The following is a 16,087-nucleotide window of genomic DNA, read 5'->3' on the forward strand; positions in this document are numbered from 1 at the left end:
GACAATCAAGGACACCTGCGTCTTCACTGCCAGTTCCTTTTTTTTTTTCTTCATTTTTTAATGTTTATTTATTTTAGAGAGAGAGACAGCATGTGTGCGTGCAAGCGGGGGAGGGGCAGAAAGAGAGGGAGAGAGAATCCTAAGCAGGCTCCACGCTATCAGTGCAGAGCCCAACTCAGGGATTGAACTAACAAACCATGAGATCATGACCTCAGCCAGTATCCAGAGTCAGACGTTTAACTGACTGTGCCATCCCGGCGCCCCTTGGCTGCCAGTTCTTATTCAAAAGCATTCTACCTCCATGAACTGCAACTGAAACATGCTTCCCTGGTGTCTATTTTAGACACAGCATCTAGTTCAGGGTGATCCCGTCTACCAAAAAAATTAACAGACAACCAAGCCTGAGGCAAGGAAAGCACAAGATGAGCTTATAACATCCTTTTTTTGCTACAAAGTACAGAGGTGCCTAAAAGGATGCTAGCGACCTGTCAGTAAGACCCAGGAGTCAGCTTAAAGAAGCCTCCACCAGCCAAATCTGGAACCATCTGAGTAAAAAATTACTTAAGGAAAATAATTAATTATAAACCAATGGGGGGAAAAGGAAATCCACAAATCCGTACTGATGAGATAAATAAAGAGAGGGAGAGGTGGCATCTTGTTTATAAGAGGATGCCGATGGCCACTTGGTAAACGTGAAGGAAGTGCCCCAAGGTAGAAAATCACCCTCGTAAACACTGGTTCAGGGAAAAACCCTTGATGCATGCTAAGTCCAAAGAGGATATTTTGAAGAGGGGTGGTTTATCTGCATGGTCTTAAAGTACCTTCTCTGGGACTGCTGGTTAAACATAGTTAAGAGGAGCAGGTTGTTTGAATGGTCTTAAAGTGTGTTCCCACGGGCTTATCAGACACAAGGGAGAAAAAGAGTAATGACACAATAAAGAATAAAGAAAAGTGAGTAGTACCCTGAGGAGGTGATCAAAATTAACATCACCAATCAGGGCAGATGAACACTGTGTGCCTCTGGAAGTGCGAGGATACATCACTCCACAGAGTGTCCCAGCCAGGAATTCATAACCTGCATCTAGTCACCGGTAAACATGAAACACCAAGTGAGAAACATTCTAGTTTTAAAAACGGGGGGGGGGGGGGGGGGGGGGGGGGGGGAAGATTTTTCTTCAAAATTATCAATGTCACGTAAGATAAAGAAAGGCTGAGGAAGTGTTCCAGATTCAAGGAAACTAAAAAGACATGACAGCCAAGTTCAGTAAATGATCTTGGACTGGACTCCTTACTAATGGGAGGGGAGAAAGAACTTTGTTGAGGGCACCTGGGCGGCTCAGTCAGTTAAGCATCAGACTCGGTTTTGGCTCAGGTCATGATCTCACAGTTCGTGGGATCAATCTCTGCACTAACAGCATGGAGCCTGCTTGGGATTCTCTCTCCCTCTCCTTCTGCCCCTGCCCCATTTGCGCACATGCACGCATGCTCTCTCTCTCTCTCTCACTCTCAAAATAAATAAATAAGAACATTAAGACAAAAAAAAGAGCATAGTTAAGTCAACTGAAAACCCTGAATATGAATGGTAAAAATCTGACTAAACTTACTGCATCAGTGTTACACTCCCTACAGCTGGTAACTGCACGTGTTACATCAAAGAGCACACGTGGCAAACTAAGGAGTAAAAGGGCACGATGTCAGCAACATACCGTCAATGGTTCAAAAAAAACATAGGTACACAGAAGTACAAATGATGAAGTAAATGGGACAAAATATTAACAGGTGACCTTGCGTAAAGGATACACACGTATTATATGCACTATTTCTGCAACTTTTCTATAAGTCTGAAATTCTTTCCAAATAAAAGTTAAATAAAAATACTTATCACAAAGGTTCTCCTAACCTAGGGGTTAGTTCCAGAGTAACATGCCACAGTTTGGGGACACATGTCGAGTACATGAAGTATTACAGCAGCTGTTCTGTGAATGAGGCTCCTTGCACAAGGGAGGGAGTATCTGAAGCTCCTCTCTCTGAGCTCTAAGGTTAGGACTCCTTATATCCACATCAGCTCACCACACTCACCTAAAGAATATGTGATTGATTTACAAGTTTCGAGAAGAATTTCAGCCAAAGCCTCAGGATCTGCATGTTCTTCTTCCAAAAGCATTAATCTGTACAATAAAAGCAAGATACAAGTGCCAGTTATTAAAGAAACATCCCCAAACTTCTCTGGCACAATTTCTATCTGCATGTTATCACTTTACAATGTCACTTCAGCTATTTGGTTTTAAAATTTGAAAGAATTCAGGGGCCCCTGGATGGCTCAGTTGGTTAGGCGTCCGACTTCAGCTCAGGTCATGATCTCACGGTCTGTGAGTTTGAGCCCCGCATCAGGCTCTGTGCTGTCAATTCGGAGCCTGGAGGCTGCTTCGGATTCTGTGTCTCCCTCTCTGTCTGCCCCCTTCCCCACTCACACTCTGTCTCTATCAAAAAATGAATAAACGTTAAAAAAATTTAAAAAAATGAAATTTGAAAGAATTCCTTGATTAGATCTAAAACGCTGAGTGGATGCGGGAGGCAAAATAAATGACTAAACTGTGTGTGAAGCAGAATTACCCCTGAAAAAAGGCATTCATCGACTGTAGGACACCGAGCTGCACCTTCCACGTGCTGAGTTTCAGCCGCTCACACATCAACTTGCACAGCTCCTGACGGTAACAACCTGGGGCAAACAGAACAAGACAAAGCGAGACAGAGAGTGCAGGAACAAGACACACAGTGAGAGAGGGACACACGAGGGACAGACAGAAACCGGAGCACAGAAGGATAGGGAGGGTAGGAAAGAGGAAAAAATAAAACATATGCCTTTAAATTAAAGCCATGAAATCTCAAGAAACTTCAGCGTAACTTTGTGCCCAATTCCCAAATTTCCCAGACCAGAGACATCCCCCCATCCAGGGTCCTATGTAACTGCTCATAAATGTTCGTTTTCAAGGCAATATCCTTCTCCAAGGAACTAACAGAGAATCTTAACCACACTCCCTTTTCCTGTAAAATACCCTGAGTCACAGCCAAAGAAAGCAGAACTCTGGAGGCAGGGAACTCCTCTCTGGACACTCACAAGCTCCTGCATATTATAGGCTTATCAAGAGACAACAATGCTTTATTCCAACATGTTATGCCAACTGCACTTGTTATAATTACATCATTAATAATACACTCAATGATGAAAAGGAGGATAAAACTCAACAAAGTAGTTATTTTTTAAATGCTGTTGAATTTAGTACGATTCACAAATGTAAAGATGCATGGGGATAAAAATCTAAAAGAATTCTGCACCTGACTTGTTTCCTAATAGACTATAATTTCTTTCTCCACCATAAACAAACATAAACCAGAAATTGTAGATGCTACATTATGAGTAAGATGTACATAAGAAGCCAATGTGGAACAATTAAATTCTCAGACCTTGGCCCTCTCCTCAATAACTAGCAAATGAATGTACATTCCATTGCCCTACACTATAATGTACTGCTTTGTGTGGGATCTTTTTTATAGAATTCCCTACTTTAGGGGCGCCTGGGTGGCGCAGTCGGTTAAGCGTCCGACTTCAGCCAGGTCACGATCTCGCAGTCCGTGAGTTCGAGCCCCGCGTCGGGCTCTGGTCTGATGGCTCAGAGCCTGGAGCCTATTTCCGATTCTGTGTCTCCCTCTCTCTCTGCCCCTCCCCCGTTCATGCTCTGTCTCTCTCTGTCCCAAAAATAAATAAACGTTGAAAAAAAAAAAAAAAAAAAAAAAGAATTCCCTACTTTAATTCTTCCTATCTATCAAGCAAAAGTTAGGAGTCCAAATGGTGTCAAATGAAGTGGATTTTCACTGCAGCCCATAACATAAGATGAAGAAATAAGACTACTTAACAAATCTCTGTCTTATGGAAAATTCTTCCAATACATAGCAAATATGCTGTATGAAGGTCACACAAAGAACAGCCAAGGCTCAAAGACAATCTTAAGTCTGATTTTAGACATATGCAATCCTGAATAATCAACAATATTCTATACAGTATCCAAAATTATTAACATGTTCAGCAGGGTGCTCTGCAGGAACCAGCATAAGGCAAACTCAGGAGCACAGTGTCATCCCAAGAGGCCCTCTGAACTAACTGCAACTTAAATCAAGAGCAAAGGTTTAGTGGTTCTTTACTTAAACCTTTGGAAATATATATTCAATTTAAAAAATCTCTCAAAAAGTTCCAAGTTTCTCAGTGAAATACAGATTTCACCTGTTTATTGAAGATTTGGTAACAAGGCCGTTAGTTTTGAAGAAAAGAGCTCACTAACAAATTCTATGGATTCCCCAGAAAAGAGCACCATAAAGAGTAACAATTCTTTTTATGGTCAAAATACATAAAATTTATCATGATTGTTATGGGCTGAATTGTGTCCCCCAAATTCATCAGTTCAAGTTCTAACCCCAAGTACCTCAGAATGTGACTGTACTGAAAGACAGGATCTTCAAAGGGGCCATTAGGGTGGGCCTCAATCCAGTCTGACTGGTGTCCTTATAAGAAGAGGTTAGGACACAGACACAGATGGTCATTTACAAGCCAAGGAGAGAGGGTACAGAAGAGCCCACACTGCCAACACCTCGAGCTCAGCCTTCCAGCCTCCAGGACTGGGAAAAAGTAATTTCCGTTTAGTACGCCCAGTGTGTCTTACTGTGTCATGGCGGGAGCCCTCGCAGACCCTACACGGGTGTCCACGAGACTGTTTGCGAAGGTAGGAGGACAGTTTACAGTGAATCCCTACTATGAATCAGGCTCCGCAAGCAACAACAACTACCAACTGCCACACAGAACATCCTCGTTCCCACCAAGTAACCTCTGGTTACAGCACTTCACACGCAGATTCCAGTGCTTACGCTGGGTCTCCACGTTCCGGGGCCAGGCTTTGCCCAGGCTCTCAAAGGCTCCCAGCAGACATTCCAGCTGGAGCTCCTTCTCCTTCTCATTCTCATCTTCGTTTTTGGTTGTCCGAATGCCAGTGCTCTCAGGTGAGTTCTAGGATATAAGAAAGCAAATTTTAATTTTTTTCCTTCTGAGTTACAGGTGTACTACAAAAACAACCAGGGTACCAGAGTAGGAAATGTTAACTGAGAATTAAATGCTAAATTCTCTATCATGAGTCTTCCTTTTTGAAAAAAGAATTTGTTACAGAAATACTACACCTCTCTAATAAATTTGGAAAATCCTTTAAAGGATTTTGTAAGAAAAGGTGAAAAATATGCTGTATATGTAGCTTTGTTTGTTTTTATGTAGGCTCCACGCTGGGCATGCAGGCTTGAACTCACGACCCTGAGATCAAGACCTGAGCTGAGATCAAGAGTCAGACTTCCAACTTTGGCTCAGGTCATGATCTCACGGTTCATGAGTTCAAGCCCTGCGTCAGGCTCTGTGCTGACAGCTTAGAGCCTGGAGCCTGCTTCAGATTCTGTGTCTCCCTCTCTCTCTGTCCCTCCCCTGCTCGCACATTGTCCCTCTCTCCCTCTCTCCCTCTCCCTCAAAAATAAATAATATGAAACATAAAAACAAAAAAGATTAAAAAAAAAAAGGAGAGAGACACATGGGGCACCTGGGTGGCTCAGTCAGTTAAACATCCAACGCTTGATTTCCAGTTAGGCCATGATCTCACGGTCATGAGATCAAGCTCCCTATCTGGGCTCTGCACTGACAGCAGGGAGCCTGCTTGGGATTCTCTCTCTCCCTCCCTCTGCCCCTCCCCTGCGTGCGTGCGCATGCTCACATACTCTCTCTCAAATAAACTGTAAAAAAAAAAAAACAAAAAAAAACAAAAACAAAAAAACAAACAAAAAAAAAGGGCACCTGGGTGGCTCAGTCAGTTAAGCATCTGACTCTGGCTCAGGTCATGATGTCACGGTTCGTGAGTTCAAGCCCCACTTCGGGTGAGCATGATCCCTACCTTCAGGGAAGCTCAAGCCTTACTTCGGGTGAACCCCACTTCTCTCTGTCCCTCATAGGATTCTCTCTTTTTCTGCCTCTCGCTCACTTGCACCCTCTCTCTCAAAAACCAAAAAGAAAAAAGAAAAAGACTCAGATGCTTAACTGACTGAGCCACCTAGGCACCCCTGTATATGTAGTATTTTAAGCATAATACAAAAAGATTTGCATTTAAGTCATGGGATTAAAAATGGAAGAACCTGGTAATCATCTAAATCCAAACTCTTTCTTAATAAGAAAGGGAAACAAGCTGAGAGGTGACTCATGCAGCTAGCTGGTGAAATAATGTATTTAAAACACAGTCTCCTAAATCCATGTATATCCATATATCAGTATATAACAGAAATTATCTAAACTACTTTTTGTTAAAAGAAAACCAACGAGCAGCAACACAAGAAATACAAATCCTATTTAAAACATTTCATGTTTCTTAAAAAAATGATAAGCCGTAACTTTTTTCTCTCTGAACCAGTGTCCAATCTCCAAAAATGAGTACTTCATTTTCCAAATGACACCTAAGTCTTTTTTATCAAAGTCCCCTCAATATACAGTAGAGACAAATAACAGAGACACCCTGAGGGGGCGCCTGGGTGGCTCAGTCAATTAAGTGTCTGACTTCAGCTCAGGACATGATCTCACGGCTTGTGGGTTCCAGCCCTGTGTCAGGCTGTGTGCTGACGGCTTGGAGCCTGCAGCCTGCTTCAGATTCTGTGTTTCCCTCTCTCTCCACCCCTCCCCCATTCTCACTCTGTCTCTCTCTCAGAAATAAACAAACACTGGGGCGCCTGGGTGGCTCAGTCAGTTAAGTGTCCAACTTCAGCTCAGGTCATGATCTCGGGGTTTGTGAGTTCGAGCCCTGCATTGGGCTCTGAGCTGACAGCTCGGAGCCTGGAGCCTGCTTCAGATCCTGTGCCCCCCACTCTCTCTGCCCCTCCCCCGTTCACACTTTGTCTCTGTCAAAAATGAATAAACGTTAAAAAAAATTTTTTTAAAAACATTAAAAAATTGGGGCGCCTGGGTGGCACAATCGGTTAAGCGTCCGACTTCAGCCAGGTCACGATCTCGCGGTCCGTGAGTTCGAGCCCCGCGTCGGGCTCTGGGCTGATGGCTCAGAGCCTGGAGCCTGTTTCCGATTCTGTGTCTCCCTCTCTCTCTGCCCCTCCCCCGTTCATGCTCTGTCTCCCTCTGTCCCAAAAATAAACAAAAAACGTTGAAAACAAAATTTAAAAAAAAAAATTAAAAAATTAAAACAACAAAACAGTGACACACTGACCTCCCTGTCTTCATTCTAGGATGACTAGGATGGCTTCTGCACAGACTTAAAAGGCAAAAGCACATCACCACTATGTTAGAGACTGTCCATTCGCTCCAACATTCACTCCTGCAACTCACTGTTCCCATAGCCATGAGTTTCTCAGCTTGCGGGTTGAAATCCCTTCAATAAACTGCTCTTTCTGCTCTGTTTAAAAAACAAAACAAAACACACACTCTCCCCTTCTCCCATGAAGGGCAAATGGATGCCTAGAAGACTACCTTTCCTAGCCTCTGTTGCAGCCAGGTGTGGCCACCTAGCTAAGTACCAGGAAATACAAGTCAAAGTGCCACAAAGTGTCCAAGAACTCTCCTTGAGAGAAGAATGGCCATGCCTACTTGGATCCTGCATCATTTCCTCATCTCCTCTGCCACCACCCGCCTGGAAGGCAGTTACACCTGCACACTGTAGGGAAGGCAGAGCTCACAGCATAATCAGCCAGAATGCCTAGCCTCCTAGGTGACAGAAAAGCATCTATCTTGTTTGAGGCCATGATATTGCGGGATTTTCTGCTATTTGCAGTTACACTAATCCTAATAAAATATGTAAACAGGGTACGTGGAAAATCTTCCTTTCTTTCCCTTCTTTTTAAATTTTTTAAGTTTTTAAGTTTCAAAATTTAAAAAATTTTTCTTTTTAATCTTTTTAAATTTAGTTTTTATAAACTAGACCAGAATGGGGGCACCTGGGTAGCCCAGTCAGTTAAGCGTCCAACTTCAGCTCAGGTCATGATCTCGTATTTCGTGGGTTTGAGCCCCACATCAGGCTCTGTGATGACAGCTCAGAGCCTGGAGCCTGCTCTGGATTCTGTGTCTCTCTCTCTGTCTCTGCCCCTCCGCTAGTCACATTCTTTCTCTCAATAATAAATAAATAATAAATAATAAATAAAATAAAATAAACCAGAAGGGTTTACAGGTGGTGGTTACCTTCTTGATGAGAGGTATGACAATGTCCGAAAACTCCTGGAATCTGTCTTCTTTGGTGGCCTTTAAGACATCCGCCGCACAGTTGATTGCTACGATCTTATATTTAAGATTCTCTTTGCAACACTCCTTCAGAACAGCCTGGAGAATTTCATTTGTGCTGGGCTGATTGGGCACAGGCTTTTCCAGCTGTGCACTAGAGGATCCACACAAAAGAATCAGGACAGTTAGTAAGGAATGCAGCTCTCGGGTTCTGTTTAAGAAATGGCATCGTCACTGGAAGAACATTTACCTGCATGCTGTCACCACACAGGCAATGGCTTTCAACAGCTCTTCCTAAAGGGTTGAAAGATGAGGGAATACTGTTAAGCACATGTGTGTTACTGACATTCTATATACGATGACTGCATTACCTGAGGAGTATTTAATAACTTAGAGTCATAGTATCTTTAACACACTTTACTATTTAACAAGCACATCCACAGAGTTTTACTACAAACCACAGAGGGAGGACAAGTGTCTTCATCTCCACTTTAGAAAGCTTAGAGACCTGACTTGTCCAAGGTCAATCACAGAAGTCCCAGTCCAGCACTTCTTCTACAGTACTGTGTTGGCCGCCACTGACTGTGACCACAGCAAGTAGATTGTTACATGCTGCCACATGTCATGTTCCCCGCTGAGTGTTCACTCTAAGTAATCTACTATCACCCGTGTGTATGAAGTGACTAATTCACAGGCCTCGGCGATAGGCACCCTCAGCTCCAGGTTTAGGCACAGCTTGCTTTCTACTCAATTTCACGTGTGCCAAATCCTGATCTGTTCACGAGGTCACCAGGTATGAAACAGCCAACCAGGTGATTTAAGACTTCTCTTGGAAAGCTAAACATGATAGATAAAAATCAATCTCCAGCATTACTATGCAGTATTCAAAAACATGTGGGTTACACTTTCATGAAACATCATATTTAATCAGGCCAAGTTTACACAGAGCTTCCCACTGGCTAGAAAAGCTGGTTCAGATAAAACAATCCACCTGACATCCCACAAAAGCAGATTCTAATTTTTATGGAAAATGAAAGATGAAATCATAATCCTTTAAGGATACCTTCAATTTAACTGGGCATGAATGGTTCCTTTACCTTTCCTGCCCATGTTCTTCCAGCCAGGCCTTGCAGTAATGCGGCCAGTATCATTCCCAGATATGGAGGTACTAGGGAGCTGGTCTGTTTTGCAATTGATGCCATGGCAATTGCACCCTGGGCTTTCATTTTCCAGGACTGGGACTGCAAAGCCTTCTGGGTAATTGTAATCAACTCTTGCAGGTATAACCGAATGCCACCAAAGGAACCTAGGTTATGAAAAGCAAAATTAGAGCAACTTTTAAATGACAAAAAAAAAAAAAAAATCAACTTTTTTCTAAGTCTGAAAAAGAAAAAGGCAGTGACCATCAGCAATAAATGTTCTCAACAGTTACATCATACCACTCTCTGAAAGAGAGAGAAAGAGGGGAGTGTTGGAGTGTTGTGATATACCTTTATAACAGTAAGACTTTATAAACCTGAATATGCCCACAGGAGGGTGTCATGCAAATGGTCACCATCCATTTGTACACGTGAAGGTGAAGTACAGAATGAAGAAGCATTACTCTGAAATAATACACTAAGGCAACATAAAATCACCATTCACTCCCAACTCAAATAGGTACAGCTCTACTTTGCTTGGGCAGAGTTCTGTTCTGTTACGTGGGCAGCAATGAGGGCAGAGAGCAAAGAAGTCTGAGGGCCAACCTTGAGAACGTAGCAATTTGGACAGGTTTAAAACCAAATGGGACACATGATGTTAAAGTCCTGGGAAAGAAACTACAAGAGTTTATAGATGAAAAGTAAGAGTAAAAACCCCAGCTGTGGTTTTTAAGAAACAGGTTTAATTCACAGGCACAGTTTACTAACCAGGTACATTTTCCTGCCACACTTCAGTCCATAAGTTACATTCTTCCTTCTCTGCTTTCTCCTCATCAGTAATTTCATGCATGCCCAAAAATGCCAAAGGCAGAACTTCTTTGGCATGGTTCTTCAATACATCCGGGCTGTATCGTCCAATAGCATGAACAGTCAAAGCACAAGAGGTCTTGTAGATGGGTTCTAAAGAGGAGCAGAAACACCATAATCTTCATCATGCTTGCTGCTGTCAGTCAGGGTGACTGATCTCAACAGACTACTAGCTCAGCTTGCACCGTGGCAAAACAAATCCGTAAAACCAGTCAGAAATGTTCCTAAGCAAAGCGCATAATATCAGAGGGCAAGACCTGATTTGTACTGTGTTCCTAGATTGCTAACATCTAAGTTAAAAATAGTAGAGAAGAGGAAAAGAAAGGTACCTTCTTTCTCCATGTACCAGCCATTGAGTTTCTGTAGGAGTTTCTCAGTGCTGCTATCCCGTGAGGTCTGAGAGAGAAAGCAACCCTATTTATTCCTTTATAATTACCAAAGTATAATTACTTAATTAAATACAAAATTCAACTCACCCGAACTAAATGGCCCATGGCAAATGCACAGGATTTCTGAATTACACTGTTCCGATCTGTCAGGCCACTAAGCAAAGCACTCATAAGTTTACCTATCAGAAGTAACGGAGAAACACATGACACTTGTTTACCTATCAGAAACAACAAGGGAAAACGTTCTGCTCTGTTCCCAGGACAAAAACAAACTTAATCCTGTAATTAGTATCTGATTTATTCCACACTAGTTTGGAACCCAAGTATGTTACATTTGTACTATCCACTTGTTTCCTTTGCCTGATATAAAATTAAACAATCTGTGTCTAGAATACTGTAGGAAACGTTGCAAAAATGAGAGCTAGGTACTATAAAGTTCATTTGCCCCATGTAGAAGGCAATCTAAGAAGAGAAAAATGCTAACATAAAATTAGGCATAAAAAGGGGCACCTTGGTTAGTGAGTTAAGCGTCTGACTCTTGATTTCAGCTCAGGTCATGATCTCATGGTTCATAAGTTCCAGCCCCACATCAGGCTCCATGCTGACAACGTGGAGCCTGCTTAGGAGTCTCTCTCTCCCTCTATCTCTGCTCCTCTCCTGCTGTTCTCTCCCTCTCTCTCTCTCTCTCTCTCAAAATAAACAAACTTAAAAAAAAAAATAGACATAAGTGGTAAACAAATCCTACAAAATGGCAGATACTTTCACCTCCTTATACCAGTAAGAATTGATCCAATACTTATAAAACAGTGAACACTAACTAAACTTGATCATCCTTGCACCTTGTTGCAAACAAAGAAACAAAGGCAGAAAGGGGGGGTCAAAGGGAGAAAAACCATACAGAAGATCACAAGCGTGTCTGAATAATTTGAATAATTTTTTTTAAAAACCTTGTCACACAAGACATGGCCATACCAAAATGTCACCACACAAGGTTTTGACAAACTCACCTGAGTAAGGTGTTAGGTCCTGGGGACACTGAGTAGTTAATGACACAATGACACTGGCACAGCCTCCCTACAGGGTTACAAAGGCAAAGGTCTAAATTTGATGGTCACAATGTTCTTTCTTTCAAACCCTTTGTCTTAGGTGTCAATGATTTAAAGATGAGAAATATATGAAGCCTAAGAGCCCCTGCAGGATTCAATCTGGAAAGAGGAAGGTCCTTATTTTAAATTAGCAATGCAAAGATCTTTTTCAAGGCTTTCAGTAGGAAGATGTGTGTTCTCACATACATTGCAAGAAAGAAAGAAAACTGGTACAGTCTTTCACGAGGGTAACATGTCCTCTTGGCCACCCTGGTTCTAACATTTTCAGTTCTAAGAATTTAACCAAAGGAAATAGCTTCAGATGTGTCCAAAGACATTCATCACAGTGCTTTGTTTAATATCGAAAAGGCTGAAATCAGGGGCGCCTGGGTGGCGCAGTCGGTTAAGCGTCCGACTTCAGCCAGGTCACGATCTCGCGGTCCGGGAGTTCGAGCCCCGCGTCAGGCTCTGGGCTGATGGCTCAGAGCCTGGAGCCTGTTTCCGATTCTGTGTCTCCCTCTCTCTCTGCCCCTCCCCCGTTCATGCTCTGTCTCTCTCTGTCCCAAAAATAAATAAACGTTGAAAAAAAATTAAAAAAAAAAAAAAAAAAAAAAAAAGAAAAGGCTGAAATCAGATGTTCCTTGAGGGACTGAAGTAGATGATGCTACAGCCACACAACAGAGTACCCTATGGTCATTAAAGAGGATGCTATAGAAGACACAAGCCCGGAAAAGAGAGTGGAAGAAAACACTGTGAAACATTAACAGCAATCACCTCTGCATGTAAACTTAGTGGACAATCTTTAACTTCCTCCTGATCTATAAATGGTAAAATTTTTAAATGCAAGCAGTATTACTTTTGCCAGGAGAAAAAATCATCTGAGTTGTTTGTTTTGAAAGTGTGGGGACTGGGTCTGATCCTTGAAAGATCTTAAACAGGAAGACATTTTTCTAACCAGACACCTGCTGGCCCCTGTGAAAATACTAATCACCACCTAAAACCACCGTGCCTCGATATCTAGAAGCATTTCCATTAATAACTGATCATGATGAGGACCCAGAGAGCATGTACATGGCAACCAGGGAACAGAAATGATTCCACTAAAAAAAGCAAGATACAATTTACTGAATAAGGCACATGTTTTATATTCTGAGTTACAGGTTTTAACTTATTAGTGCAACCATAGAAACAAAATAGTTAATATAAGATATTATTAAGTGTTACAGAGAACTATAAATTTCAGTATGATAGCTGTTACATTTTTGTGGCCCAAACTAATGAAGATGAAAATTCCTCTTGTGAAAAAATACACTTACTTACCTTAGTTCCGAGACCCACACCACTTCTGATCAATTCACATAATCTAGGAACTAGCTCACCCAGCACCGACACATCAAGATACTGCAGGCACTTTGGGAAAAGAATAAACACAAAGTTAACCTCAGAAAATGATGAAGTCAATACCACATCAATTAAATGTCAAATATGTTACCCACTGGATTTGACATGAAGTTGAAAATTGCTGGTTTGATTTTGCACTGATTTCAACGTAAAAACCACCACTGTACTACAAGCAGAAAAACCATTTACCAGTGGGTCAACAATAAAAACAAAACAAGAGGCACCTAGGTGGCTACGTCGGTTGAGCGTTCAGCTCTTGATCTTGGCTCAGGTCATGATCTTGCTGTTGGTGAGATCGACCCCCACATCAGGCTCTGCACTGACAGGGCAGAGCCTGCTTGAGATTTTCTCTCTCCCTCTCTCTGCCCCTCCCCCAGCTCAGGTGCTCTCTCAAAATAAATAAACTTTAAAAAAAATAATAAATGTTTAAAAAAATAAAAATAAAAGCAAAACAAAAATAACAAAAAAACATTTACTTACTACAGGAGAAAATGAATTATGATTACCCAAAAAGAAAGGATTTCTCTGGGCCTATCTTCCTCTTTCCCAATTCATGTTCAGTGTAAAACACATGAATTGGCTTCAGGGGGCCTGCCCAACCAAACCATCTTATTAAAGTCAACTTCTTAGGTGAATACTATGTTTTAAAAATGCAATGACACACATTCTATTATAAATGAGCATATCTGTAAGGTATTTGCTAACCGTTTCTATTTATTTAAGATTTCTTTTCCCCTCAATAATCCAATTAAGACATAATATCCTTAGACCAAAATTTGGTGATAGTCCCCCCATAAGCACTAAAGAATATCTTCTTCTCTTGTCCAGCCTTGCGCTCTGCTTAGCAAAACAACTTCCAGTAGCTCACAATTTGTCAGTTAAGCACTCCAGTGTATGCATAGCAGAGCTGGCTCTAGACTTTAGTGACCCCTAATCCCAGACTCTAGGATCTTTAGAATTTAGAACCTCAGTGCCAAGCAGCTCTTTTCTGCAAATCCCTTTCCACGACCAAAACATTTCAGCACTGCTTCAGTTCTCTTTCCCTCTCTTTCATGCCGCCTACCTTTACTGAACCTCCAGCTTACACCTTCCTAGGTCCTCCCAAGGACAATGCTCAGGCAGAGACAGCTATCTGAATCTTTCTAAACAGGCAGGCCAAAAGAAATACACATTTGAGGGATCTTTTAATATAACACAAATCTGAACTAATGGATGTTGGTATTTAGAAAATGATTTATTCCACTTAGCAATCTAGAAGAAGAAGAAAAAACTATACTAAGAAAAAACTAGAGTCACAATAGGTGCTTGACTCACCCCTTAAATCTCTACATCACTTGCTGGACCCTGAAGACTGAAAAATTACACTCTAAGGTAGCCAAACATTGCTATTACATTAGGCACTGACCATGTTGATTGTTTCCATCATGGGAGAGGATTTGGCAGCACTAAGTCGAGCACTATCCATCGCAGCCTGAGAACACAAATTCAAGTCACTCAGCACATACAATTAATTAAGAAGAACCCCTACACGCACACACCCATAAAAGGGCTTTGTTTCTAGAGGAAATTTTCAAAAAAATAATATACAGATAAAGGAACAGGCACAACCTTTGATGCTGCATAATCTGACAAAAATCTGCAATCACCTCACTATAAAATATGACACACACATTAAAAAGAACGAAGTAGCTCTATCTACAGATATGATGTATTGTCAATAACAAAAAGAAAGTTGTAGAACAACATTCATCGTCTATTTTCAAATTCGTGTGCTTGTTTGTGTTTGTAGGCTATGACTACAAAGGAATTTCAAAACAGACCCAGGAAACCACTGAGAGTGGGTACCCTCAGGAAGTGATACTATACCAGCAAGGGAGAGGGGGCTCCTAGGGGATTACTGTCTACCCTTCTGCATTATTTTTTCACAGCAAATGTTTCACCTACAATTTTTAAAAAACTCTGATCAGTCTAGGCACCTACAGTATATCTGAAGAGCAGAATAATTTTGGACTATGCCCAAGTCTAGATACAAATCCTCTGTTCTTATAAGGGCAGGAGTGGTCCACAGAAGGACTCTGAAGGTGTGGAACCCACCCCTTAAAAAAAAAAAACGAAACATGTACAAAAAACTGTGTTATATAAACATAAATCCATTTTTTAATGGAAGTGCTAGCTTTCATCCAATTCACAAAATAGTACATGAGCACTCCTCATACACCCTCCCACCCCTCCAAAAAACACACTGCATGTAGTCACAGGAGTTGAGTTATTTCAAGAGTGATGAAGGTATCATTTGAGTCATGGAGTTTGTCTAGGACCACCAGAAAGACTGTTCAGACAGAACTCAGGACCTTAACAAGGCTTTTCCTCCTTGACTATGACCAACATGTCTTGTTGTCAACTCACCTTTTCTTGGTCTGTAGCCCGGAGGCTCAAATAATTGAGAACTTGGGGTTCCAACACACTTAAGGATTCCAACAGAGCTGGGATGAGTTTTGGTGCATGTGGTTTCAACATGGCTCCTGCACTTTTGCTAATCTTCACAAGGGTGTTAATGCTACAGACACACAGAACACAACTCCTAAGTCCTTTTAACAAAAGCAAGAAGCTCTACAAATCTAATCATGGGGACATCCTGTAGTTTATTGCATTCAGGAATACATTCACCTGGTTAGAGTCTGGTCCTAACACTACCTTTTTCCTTTTTATTATAGAAATTTTTGAGCATATGTGAAAGAAGAAAAGAATCGTAAATGAAATCCTACATATTCTCTACCTGGTTCAACAACCAGCAACTTTTGGCCAATTTTGTTTCATTTATACCTCCTCCATGCACACAAGCACATTTCCCCTCTCCGACATCATATTACTTTCAAGTATCTCCTAACTAAACTTCAGTATGTGTCCCTAAAAGAC

The 16,087-nt window shown here is 41.6% G+C and overlaps 1 protein-coding gene across 4 annotated transcripts in view; it reads right to left on the reverse strand.

Moving 5' to 3' along the window:
- The window catches only part of ECPAS (Ecm29 proteasome adaptor and scaffold), a 108,888-nt gene that overhangs the window by 4,902 nt on the left and 87,899 nt on the right, over positions 1–16,087 (reverse strand). For 3 of the 4 annotated variants that reach the window (XM_030292633.1, XM_030292631.1, XM_030292632.1), the window contains exons 35-47: positions 15,578–15,728; positions 14,577–14,642; positions 13,091–13,180; positions 11,693–11,759; positions 10,773–10,864; positions 10,626–10,692; positions 10,198–10,389; positions 9,388–9,596; positions 8,541–8,584; positions 8,252–8,444; positions 4,918–5,056; positions 2,614–2,719; positions 2,080–2,168 (exon numbers count right to left, since the gene is read on the reverse strand). In XM_030292633.1, the coding sequence (XP_030148493.1) occupies positions 2,080–2,168; positions 2,614–2,719; positions 4,918–5,056; positions 8,252–8,444; positions 8,541–8,584; positions 9,388–9,596; positions 10,198–10,389; positions 10,626–10,692; positions 10,773–10,864; positions 11,693–11,759; positions 13,091–13,180; positions 14,577–14,642; positions 15,578–15,728 (1,505 nt within the window). Of the gene's footprint in view, positions 1–2,079; positions 2,169–2,613; positions 2,720–4,917; positions 5,057–8,251; positions 8,445–8,540; positions 8,585–9,353; positions 9,597–10,197; positions 10,390–10,625; positions 10,693–10,772; positions 10,865–11,692; positions 11,760–13,090; positions 13,181–14,576; positions 14,643–15,577; positions 15,729–16,087 lie in introns of those variants that run through there. The other variant, XM_030292634.1, reaches the window with a different exon arrangement.

This window comes from Lynx canadensis, chromosome D4 (genome assembly GCF_007474595.2).
Source record: "Lynx canadensis isolate LIC74 chromosome D4, mLynCan4.pri.v2, whole genome shotgun sequence".
In the NCBI taxonomy this organism is placed as follows: Eukaryota; Metazoa; Chordata; class Mammalia; order Carnivora; family Felidae; genus Lynx; species Lynx canadensis.